We start from the raw sequence: 14847 nt of genomic DNA, 5'->3' as shown, positions 1-14847 counted from the left end.
TGCCATATCTTCTTTATCCATTCATCTGTTGATGGACACTTAGGTTGCTTCCATGTCCTGGCTATTGTAAATAGAGCTGCAATGAACATTTTGGTACATGACTCTTTTTGAATTATGGTTTTCTCGGGGTATATGCCCAGTAGTGGGATTGCTGGGTCGTATGGTAGTTCTATTTTTAGTTTTTTAAGGAACCTCTATACTGTTCTCCATAGTGGCTGTATCAATTTACATTCCCACCTGTCTAGTATTTGTTTTGATAGGATGCTAGATATTGTGAATGTTACATTGTTGGGTGTCAGATTTTGTTGTCTTTTTTAAAAGAGGGTTGAAGTTTACTTTGACAGGTTAATTTTCCTGTTTATCAGGTTGATCCTGATAAGGCTTAAAAAGAAATGGTTTTGTTTAAAAGTTTTTACTGAAGTTTAACATACATACATACATACATAAAAGTACACATATCATTTGTGTACAGCTTGATAAATTCTTGCCCATGTACTTGGCACTCAGATCAAAAGCCAGCACATTACCAGCATCACGGAAGCTCTGTCTTGTGTTCCTCAAGGCTTGATTTTAAGCTGTGTTAGGGCAGGGCTAAAATCATCTTTACTCTAGCGCTTATTTAGACTACTACACCAAGGCACAGCCTCTGTGGGTCTCTAACGATTGCCTGAGTATCAACAAGATCTTACTCTGGCTGGCTGGAGCTTGAATGACCCCTACTCTTAGGAGCTCCCCTCTACACATGGGCAGATCAGCCTACAGAAGATTAGTGAAGAGGACTCAATTCAGATTTTTGCTGAGTAGCTCCCTCCTATCTGGTACTCTGACCCCAAAATTTAAACCATCTCTCCCTCAAACTCAGATCTCTACCCCCTTGATTCAGCAAGATTGTGTGCTTTGCTGGGGAGTCCCCTCTGGCAACAGGGTCTAGAAAATGCCTCAAGGCAGAAAGCCAGGGGGATCATAGGCCTCATCTCAATTGCTTCCTTTCTCTCAGGGATTATATTCCTGCACTGCTTGTTGTCCAATACGTGAAAACAGCTGTTTTTATACTTGCCCAGAGTTTTATTTGTAAATGGAGGGAGGAGAAATTCAGTTCCAATTATTCCATCATGGCTAGAAGCAGAACAAAGGCCTCTTTTAATAAAATTTCCAGCATGGATGCCATGTTTTGCAAGATTTCATCTACCAAAATAACCCAATCCATATGTCCCTTCCATCCTTCCATCTATCTATTCAGTGGCTGCTACATCCCTCGGAAACAAAGATGAATAAAACTTGATTCCTGCCCTCAAAGAACTCACAATTAAAAGAGAAAGTCAGAAATGTGTAATAAATTATACCACTGGATGGTAAGTATAATTTTATAAGCAATGTAAGGGTTTGTGAGGACAAAGAGAAAGGTACGGTCAAATCTACTTGGAGAGGTCAGGGAAGGTTTTTACAGACTTAGGTTTAGCCTAAGTTTTGAAAAATGAGTTTCATTTTTCATTAGTGATTGACAGATGGGGTAGGACATTTGGGACAAAAGAAACTGTATGCAAAGTATACAGTTATGAAACAACATGTAAGCTTGGGAGAACTACTAATCCCAAACACCTATAATATAGGGTTTGAAGCAGGGACAGGAAACAGCTAAAGTTATGGGGGAAAAAATGGGAGGATCCTATCATAAAGGAGGGCCCTGCATGCCATGCTAACCATCATTTGCATCCATAATTCATCACCATTGACTACCACCTATAGAGCTCATAGGATAACTGCTTTATACATATTATATTCATTACATTTAATTCTCACAACCACATCTTATAAGGAAACTAAGGCTCAGAGAGCTTACATAATTTTGCCCAAGATCACATGATTAGTAAGTGAAGAAGCCAGAATTTAAACAAAGGTCTGATTCCAAAGCCAACAAAAGGAACTTGCCTCTAATCTATAGGCACTGGGAAGTTACAGAAGAACGTTCTTGTCTTCAGAACTTGTTTTTTGTTTTTAAAATTATATTCATTGATGAAATGGTTTTCAGTAGGAAGAAATAAAGTTAAGTTTATGTTTTGGAAAGGGCTCTCTAGTATATGAGGAAAAAGGGCTGGAGTCTGAAGAACCAATTCAGAGGCTGCTGGAAACAGTACAGGAGAGAAATAAGAGCTTGGATTAGGTGGTGTTTAGGAGGGATGGAGACAAGGATTTGGGAAAGTTTAAGAAGCAGAATCTGTCAGATGCAGTAAACAAGTAGCTTTGGCAAAAGGGGAGATTGTGAGGTCAACTGTGGACATGCTGATACACTGAAAGGACCTGGTTCTGTACCACGAGCAGAGGATGCAAAGGTGTACCGGACAAGATTTCCCCTCTCAAGGACTTGACAGCTCATGTAGCCTCAGTGAAGGCAAGCACCTTTCAACACTACATGGTGTGGACATCATCAGCACCCTGTGCTTCAGTCCCAACAGATACTGGCTCTGCTGCCACAGGCCCAGCATCCAGATCTGGGACTTGAAGAGCAAGGTCACTGTAGATGAACTGAAGCAACAAGTTATCAGTACCAGCAGCAAGGCACGCCTGCCCCAGTGTGACTCTCTGGCTTCGTCTGCTGTTGGCCAGACTCTGTTTGCTGGCTACACGGACAATCTGGAACGAGTGTGGCAGGTGACCATAGACACCCACTAGAGATATATGGCAGAGCTTTAAAAATAAAAAACTGGTTTTCTGAGTTAAAAAAAATCAAATCTATGAATTCCACCGAAACACAGTAAGTACTATATGGACCATATTCCCTCCTCACTACTATCTTGGAATCTTTGATGAGTCTAAAGCCCCATTCTGGAAACAACTGCTGTGGAACATTCTCAACCCTCCACAAACCAGCTTGCAAATGCGAGGTCCTTTTCATGTGGGCTGAGAACTGTTAGGACATGGAGGGAACCAACTGTCCTCTAACTCTGGCTGTAATTACTGACAATGATTTTATTAAGAACAAATGTAGCACCATTTATCAAACACTGACAACAAGTGAGCACGGTGTCAAGCACCTGATGAACACCCCCATCTCATTTACCTGCCACAACGATCTAATGACAGGCCTAGCAGTCCTCTTTTGAGGATGGGAAACTGAAGCTCAGAGAGGGAAAATAACTTGCTCAAGTTTCCTTGGTTCCCTGAGGCTACCTGACTGATCGTCTGAAAGGCATCTTGGAATGTGCCATCTTCAGGAAGCCTTCATTACCCTCTCCCTGGGCTCCTCTGTGCCTGATTCCTATTTTCTTTGTGGCCCCTGTTATGCTATACCCTGAGATATATGTGATTCACATGTCTGTTTCCCCCACTGGAATATGCTCTTTGAAGGAAAGGACTAGATCTGCTTCATCTTTGCTGTTCGATGCCCAGCCTTGGCTCAGAGCACTGCATATGGGATAGTCAGTCCATTCCATGGTTTCTGAGCCATCAGTCACTCATCTCGGGCTGCCTGGGGCCCCTGGTCATTCCTTGTACTTCAAATACCCCAGGCTCACTTGCCACATTTATTCAGCAATTGCAAGGTCCATACCTAAGACACCCATGACTTAAAGGGAGAACTTTTCCACTGAAAGGGAACTGGAATAGAAAGCTCAAATTCCTTGGACCAAAAAGAAGTCCAATTACAGCCCAGAGGCCCTGAGACACCAACCACGTACCCTGTCCTGACATGATCAACAGCAAACCTCATAGGGTCTGGCACTTTTATTTTTCCTACACTGTCATCTCTCTCTGCCTCAGAGTAGGACCGTGTACACGGACTGGAGACAGCATGGGCTGGGTGTCATCCAGACTAGGCTCCAATCACAGCTCTGCCCCCACCAGCAGTATGATCTGTGGCAAGACACGTGCTCCCTGAGGTTCTTTTCTCCCTCATCTACTCCAAGGGGCTAGGATGCCAACTGACTGAGACCCCGAATGCAGAAGGCACCTAGGGGGCAGTGGGGCTCGGGGAGTCTGTGGAGTGACAGAGCTGGGTTCACTTCTTGGCTCCCCCTCTTTTTAGCTCTGTGGGTAAAGTGAGGATAAGAAAAATACCTTCCTCAGAGCTGTGTGAAGAGTAAATGGGAAGTCAGTGATGAGTGTTTAACACATAGAAGTCAATGAATTGTAGCCACTGTTTAATTATGGCACAAAGGACACATCCTTACAGAACACAAAGGACCCCCCAAAATCTCACAGTGAGTTAAGAGCAGAGGAGTCTGAAACCCTGCTGCAAACCATTCACCAACAAGCAGCAATCTCTCCCAGACAGCTAACCCCCAAGTGCCACTGGGACTCCTGGCAGTAATGCAGCGGCAGTGGCCACCTGCCACCATGCAAGCCCAGCCCCGCATCAGCACACACGGCCAGGATCACCCACTCCTTCCAGTCTGTAAGCCAGTGTGACTTTACAGACTTTCTCGCAAGCAGAGTTTTGGAGGCCAAACCACAAACATCAGAACTGTATTTCCCAGGGAACCCCGACCCTCCTCATTCGTAGGAACAATGGAGGAGGCTGGGTCCACTTCAAACAGCCACCCACAAGGCAGCTCTGAGTGGCAACATGAGACAGGTGTGTGGTCAGATGTCAGTGTGGCAAATGTGGCAGCCAGTTGCTTTTCACTAAATAGGCCCACCTTCTGTCTAGACCTGAGGTAACTAAGAAAGATTTAGGGCACGCGGAGCCACATTCAGAGCACTGGCAGCAGATACCCTGCTGCGTGGGAAACAGCTGCGTTTGATGATGGCACAGGAAAAAAAATGTAGGTCTGAAGTGCCCCAAATTGCTCACACTGAAGCCCTTCCACCCGCCTTCAGTGGGGTTACTCTGGGAGGCTGTCCTGCTCTCTGGACACGGCAATGGCAATGAGGATGGCAAGACCCCCAGGCTCCACAGAAAGAGGGGCCGTCTAGACCCTGGGGTCACTTCAGATGAGGGTTATGAGAGCAAAACAAGACTAAAAAAATGAACCACCTCCCAACTTCCTTCACTGAGACAAAGGTTCCAGAGGTAACAGAAACCAACCGCAGTTCTTAGGCCACAGGAAAACCACAGTTGTATCCATCCCTTCTCCTCCCCAAAGGCATGTTCACGTCCACTGCATGAGCTCCCGGGAGTCAGAACTCAAGAGCTCGTTACCCACCACGTCATTTGGGAGGCTCTGGAGGTCATCAAAGGGGGTTTCCAGGGTGTTGGTGTCCACGTTCAGAATCACGACATCATCCAGGGCCATGTTTCTGACTTTCTGCAAGTTAAGATAAAAATCCAGAAGAGAAAATCATTGAAGCCCCACGAAGACACAGATACTTCTCTGGCTTTCTCTGGGAAAGGGGAGTAAGGAAGAAAAGTGACATTTGACAAAGGTATACTCCGTGGCAGGCTCAATGCCAGGCAGTTCACATGTGTGAGGCCATTTAACTGTCACAAAAACTCTGTGAGCTTGTATGGTCATCCCCAAGCCCCAGGAGTGGAAAGGGTTTCAGAGACTAAGTTAACATGCCCTAGGTCACACAGCTAGGGGGAGAGATTTTTATACCCCAACATTATTTCTTTTCCTATATTTTCAAATTAAAAAAAAAAAAAAAAAAAAAAAAAAGAAGAAGAAGAAACTGAAGTCTAAACCTCTGGCTTCAGGAACTCTGATATACAGCTAGGGTCTTATGACAGCCCCATTCAATCCATCCCCTCTCATTTACCAAAGACTACTTGCCCATCTCTGTCGGATCTTGGCATTTTTGGGTATGGAATATGTTGTACAGCCTAGTGTTAACACATTAACATTTCTCTTTAACATTAAGTAGAAAGGTCACACTTTCAAACTGGTTCCACTTTCCGTAGAAATCCAGCTAGTGAATCATGGCTCCGAGGCTCTGGCCATAACCCGTTATTCTACTGGTACAGTAGTAGGAAGGGTAAGGGAGACTTGTGCCTACTAGGTGTTCGTGTTTGGTGAGAGGATGAAGGTACAGTATGGAGAAAAGAAGAGCCCACCATCTGGGAGCACCTGTCCATCGTCTGTAGAAGTATAAGACTGTAAGTAAGCTAGTTTTCAATCACACTGTTTACCCACCGCTAGAATCCATCTCTACTTTCCTCCTGCCTACCTACCACTTCCAATCTCATTCAATCCTCTTACCCCATCATATATCAAAGCTCATTTCTTTAGAGTCTAGAACTTTCATTTTGTCCTGATTAAGCAGAAAGACCCTATAATTTGTGGTCCAAACTGGGACAGTTGTGGATGTGAAAGAGCATATTACACCAGGGCAGCAGCATAAGACGGGCTAAGTGGTCACCCTATGTAGAAGGGGTCAGTTTCATTATCAGCCACCCTCTGAGCTACTGGGTACGACTGTGCAGGTGTGCACTGCCTAAGCACGCCCAGCCAGCCAAGGTGAGGCTGAGATCTGCCAACCCATGTGCTTGCTGAGTGGCAACAGGTGAAGGCGGGGGTGGGTGCTGGTGGAGGGAGGGAATTAGGACACCTTTTCCTAATTCATCCAAGAGCACTGTATAGGTTAGCGATGGAGCTGGACGTCCCAATGGCTGCTTAAGCCTAAGTGTGCTAATGCCCTGGAAATGGACAACAATTAAAGTGTAGTAGATGCCTACTAGTGCTTGCTCTATGTTTTGCTTACTAATTCTCATTGAACTCTTATCAAATCCTGCAAAGTGCACACTATTACCTTCATTTTAGGTAACTTGAGGAAAATGAGGTTCAGAGAGGTGAGGTGAGTGTAACGCAGCACCGGCCACCTCCACAGCTCATGTTCTTGCGCTGCTCCTCAACCTCTTCGTCGTCAGACACCCCCAGTGAAACTGACCTCGGCCACCCCTGTCGCTCTGAGCCCTAGCACCCCTTTGCCTGCCTGCCTCCCCCCCTGCTGGGGTGTGGGTTCCCTCAGGGGCTCATCAGTTTGGTTCAGCACTGCCTAACAACCAGCACCCAACAAAATGATTGGCACTTGGTAAGGGCTGATTAATACTGGTTGATGTTTGTTGTCTCAAATCTCAAATTCTAGGACAGAATTTCGTACCTAAGTAAACATTTTGAGATTCTTCCCAGCAGGAGGGTTGGAACCATGCTGGTCAGAAGCCTCCTAGGGTTGAAATGACACTCCCAGCGGGCAGGATCCTGGAACCCTTCGCTCAGCAAGACCAGGAGCCTCAAATTTCTTCTGCTGTTGACTTTTCCAGCGGCTAGTCAGTCCACAAACCTATCAATCAATTCATACATTTACTAAATGCTTCCTGTAGGCTGAGAGCCGCAGGGGAGGAACAGGTTTGCCTACTTAGAAGTTTATTCTTTCCTCCAAACCCCAAAACTGATATTAACTGACTGTTTTATTCACAGGGTAAAAAGCTATCAGCAAACAGCATTGATAACTAGTGTTTTACAAAGCACAATCCCATTTTACAGTTGAGAACATTAAGACTCATGGTGAATTGTACAGGGCTCCTTAGCTGCCTCACTTTGCAGTCCAACAGGTTAAACACTTCGCAGTGCACGAGCAGGAAGTTACAAAACAGCCTCAACAAGAACCTTTTTCACTTACATCACACTTCAGAGCTCTCAAAGTACTTTCACACAGATTCTTTCATTTTCAACAGTATCTGGAGGTGAGGGATCACCATTTCAGAGACGAAAAACTGAGGCTCAGAGAGGTGAAGTGGCTTGCCCAAGGTTATGTGGCTACTAACTGGCCTCTTCATCTGTTAAATCGAGAAGATAACTGTGACTGCTCACCCCACCACAGCCCTCTTCCCCGGGGCTGCTGTGCGAATTAGAGGTGGCGTGTGCACAGCACTGGGCCCACAATAGGCCTTACAGTAGCTATTATTATTGCTTTTATAATATACACATCACCCACGGCCAGTCTAGAAACTATAGCGGCAGTGGCCTAAGGGCAAAAATCCTCTGGCCCTTCTTGGTAACTGCTGGGCTCTCACTTCAAAGGCTGAGACTGGCACTGGACATGGAATCGGAGAAGGGGCCACGAGGGGCTCCGGAACTCAGCTGGTGACTCCAGGCCTTGAGGACTGAGCTGAGGGTCGCTGCACCCCACAATCGCCAATTTTGCTTCATCTGACCTCCAAAGAGCTCCAGAGAGCCCCAAACAGATGGGGGCAAGGGGCCCGGCCATTGGAGAGAAGCCTCGGGCTGAAAGGCCCAGCGACAGGGCTGTTGATCCTGGACCAGAATTGGGTGTTGTTTCTGCGTTCCCAGTGGGGGCCCAGTGACACAGACCAGCCCTTGTGGGCTCTCCACGGCTGGGCTGGAATGGGCTTTTGATTTCTTCCCACTCCTGGTTGGAGGACTTGCTGCTTAAGCTGTGTGGAGTGTTTACTTTTTGAACAATGGCAGCAGGCTGAAGAAGAGGAAAAAACCTGGCTCTTTCTTCTGACTTAGCAGGCCAGGGTCCCCTTAGTAACCAAAATGCCCGTGCACCAGGCTCCAGGAGGAGCTGGGTCGGCACAGTTTCCTCTCATAGGACAATGCTGCCCTCCTGGTGGTAAGGCCTCTTCCAAAGGGGCTGGCGTGGACTCAAGGGCCTTCCTGAAGCTCATGTTCCCAAGGAAAGAATCGGAGGCCAGCTTGGCCGGATGGTGCCCTATCCCTGAAAGGCTCAAGGAAACAAGAGGAATGAAGAAAGGCAAAAAACAAAACAAAACCCCTCAAACTGGGGGATGGAGTGGGCGGTGCTGATGGAGAAGGAAACTGGGCCATTACTGGGTGACCGCATTTAACCCTGACCATGCTATGAGAGAGGTATCACCAGCTCTGTGGTAAGGAGGAGGCTCAGAGAGGTCAAAGAAACTGGTCCAAATCACACAGCTAGGGAGTGGCAGAGTTGACTTTTGAACCCAGTCTGACTCTTCTAAAGATGTCCTCAAACCAGTTGCTCAGACTTCAGAACAAGTATCTATGTAGGGCATGCAGCTACACCAACACTCTGAGGGCTTGCTTTCTCTTACGCAAAATGACACGTCTTTTGTATCATAAAAATTACATATGTAAAAAAAAAAAATGGGAAAGACAAAAAAGTTCAAAGAAGAAAACTGTGGTTATCCTAATCCCTCTCTATCTGGAGATAATGTTTTGGTATATTTCCTTCCACAACCCTCTGCCCCAATCCCTACTTTTTAAAACACAGTTGAAACAATTCGTAATGTTTCTTTCTGATTTTCTCATTTATTACAATATAAGCAATATTTCACTTCATTAAAAGCTTTGTAAAGATCATTGCTAATTGCTACAAAATGTTCCACTTCATAGAAACAAACCCAATCAAGCCCCTTTTGTTATTTCCAGTTTTTAAGAAATTATTGTAAATAATATTGTTGTGAAATCTGTAGGCATAAAGTCTTGTGCTTTAGGATGGATTCCTAGAAGTGGAATTTCCTTTCCACTTCTTAAAGAGTGTCCCTCTCAAATTCAACTTTGAGAGAGATATCTTTACTTCCAATTATTTTAAAGTCATTTTATCCACAGCTTGTGTTTCCTACTCTAAGTGAAGAAAAATCAGCAAAGACACGAGCAGATGTCAAAATAGTCCTCCAAAAACCCTACCCAATTAAAACACTTACTAGTACCGCAGCACACCGAGACAGCTCTCCGGTAGCTCGTCCCACCAACACATTCCCTCTCTTTTTAGTTACAACATATGCCAAAGCTCCTGCCAGCTGCAAACCCTCCCCCCACCAGACTCTATAGGCTTTTTCACAGAATGAAAAAAAAAAAAAAAAAATGATACTGACATGCACACCGGCTTTCCAAATGGCATTTCTTACACAGAGAAACACACAAAAATGGCATCTTCCCATAAATATTATTAATCAAAAATGTCCTTCCCTTTATACTTTGTCATGGACAGACTTTAGTCTGACCTCTGCCTTTCGGGACAAGAAAGGGAAAAATCAGAATATGGGAGGTGGTCAGGGCGGCTGAGTGGATACAGGCTCAACCTCATAAATTCTCCAGGTTTTCATCTGTAAAATGGGGATCACGATAGTAGCCACCTCATAGAGTTGTCGTGAGGATTAGATAAGTGAATGTACGTAGAAGAGTTAGCAAGACTGCCAGGACATCCATAAGAGGCGTTCAACCAACAGCGGCTCTCTTAACCATCTGTCCCATCTCCCTCAATGTTTCTTGGAACCTCAGTGGAGCCTGGCTAACCTTACCCCAAAGGGCCCGAGGGAGCAGAATCATACACTTTAAATGGATGGTTTGCTGTGTATAAATTACAACACAATGAGTTGATAAACATATTAGTGTTATGTCCAGAACACAGAACAAAGTCATAACAGACAGTGAAAAATAACAACGCATGAATGATGGTGACCAAATGCCACACAACAAGGTAATTCTGCCCTGAACCATCACCAATGTACATTCTGATTTGCAGCTGTGTTTGGCTCCCTGCCTCCTTCCATTTTTGTCTAGCCTAGGGTTTTTAAAACTTTTTTTTTCTTCTCATACCCTCCTAGGATAAATACAGAATCCAATGCCCATGATATACATCCCTACGTAAAAGTGGGGTCCACTTGAGGATCACTGTACCTTCGATGTATCTTCTCGAGTCAAGAAGATCCTACTGAACCTTACTTTCTAAAGTTGGTTGTATGAAAACAGTGGGTCCCCTCAACTCCTGCGCTAAAATATAAAGTATCAGCTGCACTTTTTCAAACCACACCAGTCCTCTGCACAGATGGGGCTCACCCTGCCTATCTAGGGAGGGGATTGGGCAGCTAGTGACAAAAGACAGGACTTAGAACCAGGTCATAAAATGAAGAGCAAGGATTTGCGCTGGTGATGTAATCCAGGGGATCCAAAGAATGGTCAGGAGCATGTGCTGTCTCCCTGGCTGAGGAAGCCGGGGGCTGGAGGTGGAGGAAAGAAGCTGGTCCTGGACCTTGAGGAGCAGGGGCCTAGATCCACCTCCGCTGCCTCAGCTGAGAACGGGGGTCCTTATCTTGCATGGGAATTGTTGGGGGGGTGTCAGTGAGGTGGCATGCATGGAATAAATGAGCCAGCACACGGTGAATCTTTTCTGTTGTCCTTTTACCAGGACCGTTGTCAGGGCAGAGCTAGGTCTTATTTGTCTCTGCATCCCTAGTGCCCAGCACAGTGCCTGACACAGGGCAAGTGCTCATTAACTGGAGAATGAATTAAATATTGTGGCCTCTCCCTCTACTGGGAGGCAGGCCTGGCACAGATGTCAATGTGAGCCCAAATGGACAATGTAAGCCCAATGTAAGAGTCTGCACAAGGAAGTGTGATGGGAATAACAATGATAATGACAATGACAATAATCACATAAAATTATCATGATTAACATGTGTAGAATTAATTCACAGTTGACACAGAAAGGAAAATAGGCATTACCATGGTAGCTTAAGACGTGGGTTCTGGAATGAGACAGCCAGATTCAAGCCTTGCCTCTGACACAGAGTATCCTTCAGGTAGTTCTTCACTTTTGAGCCTCAGTTTTCTCATCTATAAAATGGGGATAATACTACCTACTGTCCAGCTGTGTTTGGAGGTTTAAGCAGGATAATACATGTAAAGAATTTAATACAGTACCTGACTGCAGTAAGTACAATGAATGGGAGGCTCTGAAATGCGAGTTTCTATCCTTGCGATTTGTAAGTAGGATTAGAGTTCCAATACTATACGAATTTGAACAACTGATTTTCAGACCAAAGGCAAAGGCTAATGACTCCACTATTATGATTCTGTGCCATTAAAAACTACCACCAACCTATTGTTTTTTCCTGGCTATGTCTCAGGGACATGAGCACATTCTCTGGAGCCAGACTGCCCGAATCTGAATCCCAACTCCGCCAGTTATAATTGTGTTACCTTGGGCAAACCCTTTAACCTCTTTGTGCCTCAGTTTCCGCATGTGTCTGATGAGATTAAAATAGTACTAACACCCAGGATAATGGTTACTCTTGGGTCAGAGGGAGAATGACTACAAGGAGGCACAAGAGGGGCTTCTGGGGGCTGGTACCATTTTGTTTCTTGATCTGGTGGTGGTTACATGGCATGCCTGCCTTGTAAGAACTCATCCTGCTCTATACTTTGGATGAGTGTACCCTTCCCATAAATCTCATACTTCAGTGAAATGTTTAGGAAAAGCAAATAATGTGGATTTCACTGGATTGTTATGGTGGTTAAATGAGTTAATATATGTATGGTACTTAGAATAGTGTCTGGCATATAATAAGCACTGGGTATTGACTATTATTATGAAAACAACATAGCAATAATTCTATGGATAAAAAGGATTCAATCTAGAATATATCTCACTGTCAGAAAACTTGTTTGCAAAGGTAGACACTTCATGGACACCTACTGCTTCTCCAATCAGTCCTGTCCCCTTCTCCAGTTGAGGAGCAAAGCAGCAATATTATTGGGTACCTTCCGAGGGACATTTGCAGTCCTGAGTCAGCCTGCTTTGGGAGAGCAGCAGAACTGAGTAGGAGTCAGATTGGGCTTTGCGTCTTATCTTCTTTAATGCCTACTTACAGGACCCAGGGCAGGTTATTTAAACACAGTTGAACCTCAGTTTCTTCCTCTATAAAATGGGGCTATGACCACGTGCTACATAAGGTTGTGACAGGATTAAGTAAAAAGAAAAAAAATGGAAAAATTTATTTTATACCTATGTGGCCATGTTCCCATCTGCCCAGGGTACTGGTCTTGGCTACAGGCAGGCCCATGCTCAGCCAGGGAGACAGCACATGCTCCTGACCATTCTTTGGATCCCCTGGATTACATCACCAGCACAAATCCTTGCTCTTCATTTTATACAGGAAGGCCTTCTCCTTGCTCGAGTGACCCCTGAGGCCTGTAAGGAGTCTCCTCTCCTATGGCCACGCCAACACCTGAGGCAGCACCTCTGACACCAGCATCTAGACCACCAAGCAAAGGGCACGGGTCTACACCGACTTCCTGCAAAGACACTTTGCTTCAAGAGGATGCATCATCCTCTTAAATCAGAGCATTACGAAGCCCACAGAGTGCTTTGCTTTCGCCCAGAGAAAGTCCAGTGTTCGTTTCTCTCTGAAAAAGGCACATTAATATGGCTCCTGGCATTATAGTTTATGTCTCACTTAAGTATGACTTCTTGGCAGTTTTTTTTTTTTTTTTAAAGTTTTGAAAGGTAGGGAATATGGTTAAAACAAAACAAAAAATTACATCTTGATAGTTCATCCATCTAAACTTTACCCTAAACGACTATTGCTGGCCTTCACACAGTCACCTCTTAGGCTGCCTATACTCCTGGTTACGTGTGGGCTGAGGCACAGCTAACTTCCCAGGGGCCTGCACGGCCTGGAACTGTGTTATATGCTCTGCATCCATCACATGCCTGACGCCCACAGTAACAAAATGAGAGCCGCTAGCTGATGTGCTCCTCCCGCAGCCCAGCCCTTACACGCCGTACCATTTAACGCAATCCTCATGACACCCTTGTGAAGAGACAAGGAAATGCAGGGGCAGAGAGGTGAAATAACTTGTCCAAAGTCCAATGGCTTAGCAGCAGTGGAGCCATAGCAGTTGAACCCAGATGGACACCAAAAACCCTGTATTACCCAATGCACCTTACTAATTGCTCTGACACGTTGTTTCCATCACAAACTTACTGAGCAACTGTAATTTAATAGATGTTTGCCAGGGACATACCAAGTGGTTTGATGGTTGGTCCAGACTCCATTAAAATTCTCAAGGGAGAGGGTTTCCTACGGAATATTGTACCCATTGGATGGATAAGGACACTGAGGCTAAAGAGATTAAACAGTTTGCCCATGTTCTCACATGTTTGTGAGAGAAAGGATTTGAATCTGGGTTCTCCATGCCAACGTTCTTTCCACTATACAGCCCACAGCAAATGTACCCAAATGCATGCGCATGTACATGAGAGCATAACAAAGAACAGCACGGGGACTGCTGGCCTCCTAGGAGGAAGGGAAAGAGAAATCAGAAGGGAAGTGGAAAGGACAAGAAGAGGAAAGGCAAATATGCAGGGAGTCTAAACTCTCTATTCCCTCCTGAAATCTCAGATACACACCGAGGGAGGAGTGACATTTTCCTTCCCCTCCTCTGGCCCCAAAGGTCACTGAGCTGCCAAGCAGTTGATAAACGTAGTGGCTTTTCTTTGGAGCCAGGAGTCACTGATTTGCTCCTTCCTGCTCTGCAAAATTAAAAATCTAAGCCTGACAGTTCAGAGGACCCCTGAAAACATGGCTGGAATTTCCTAGTGTGCTTTAAACAGAAACAGAAGCTCGGCAGGGGAGGAAAGTGGTGTAAGCACCTCACAGGTCAGGCCAAATCCACTCCTCACAAGGTAGTAAGCACTGACTCTCATTAACAAGTCCAGAGATTTTCAACCCAGGTCAGCAAAGGGGCTATTTCTTCAAAAGTGCTTTCTCTCCTTTCCTGACCATCCATCCATTGGACATTCATTCATTCACCCATTTGGTTAGTCATGTCAAACTGATGGATGACTAAAACATGATCTCTAAACTCAAGGGGCTCCCGGCCCACTTGTGTGTGGGAGTGTGGGTAGGACGGGGTGGGGTAAATTATAATCAATAAGAAATTATAAATCCATAAGAAAAGGCATAGTCATATGGAGTGGAAAAGATCTCAATCCATTCACACAGAGCTTGTTGCCCAGCTGCCTCCTCAGGATGGTCATGGCCCAGAGCTGCAGAGTCCCAAGGTTGGTGTCCTGGCTCACTCACTTACTAGCCAGGTAGCTTTAGGCAAGGCCCTTTGCCTCCTCTAGCATCTGTTTCCTTCTCTGTGAGACTGGGTCTTGATCCCCACATTCAGGATT

At 45.3% G+C, this 14847-nt stretch overlaps 1 protein-coding gene across 9 annotated transcripts in view; it reads right to left on the bottom strand.

Moving 5' to 3' along the window:
* DENND1A (DENN domain containing 1A) overlaps window positions 1-14847 on the bottom strand; it is a 547848-nt gene that overhangs the window by 176881 nt on the left and 356120 nt on the right. For 8 of the 9 annotated variants that reach the window (XM_028493529.2, XM_028493534.2, XM_028493531.2 and 5 more), the window contains one exon: window positions 5142-5243. The exons of the other annotated variant lie outside the window; for it this stretch is intronic. In XM_028493529.2, the coding sequence (XP_028349330.1) occupies window positions 5142-5243 (102 nt within the window). The remainder of the gene's footprint in view (window positions 1-5141; window positions 5244-14847) is intronic. 9 annotated transcript variants of the gene reach the window in all.

This window comes from Physeter macrocephalus, chromosome 9, assembly GCF_002837175.3.
Source record: "Physeter macrocephalus isolate SW-GA chromosome 9, ASM283717v5, whole genome shotgun sequence".
NCBI classification, from domain to species: Eukaryota; Metazoa; Chordata; class Mammalia; order Artiodactyla; family Physeteridae; genus Physeter; species Physeter macrocephalus.
The sequence above is the reverse complement of the archived record's forward strand: the minus strand, read 5'-3'. Positions and strand labels throughout refer to the sequence as shown.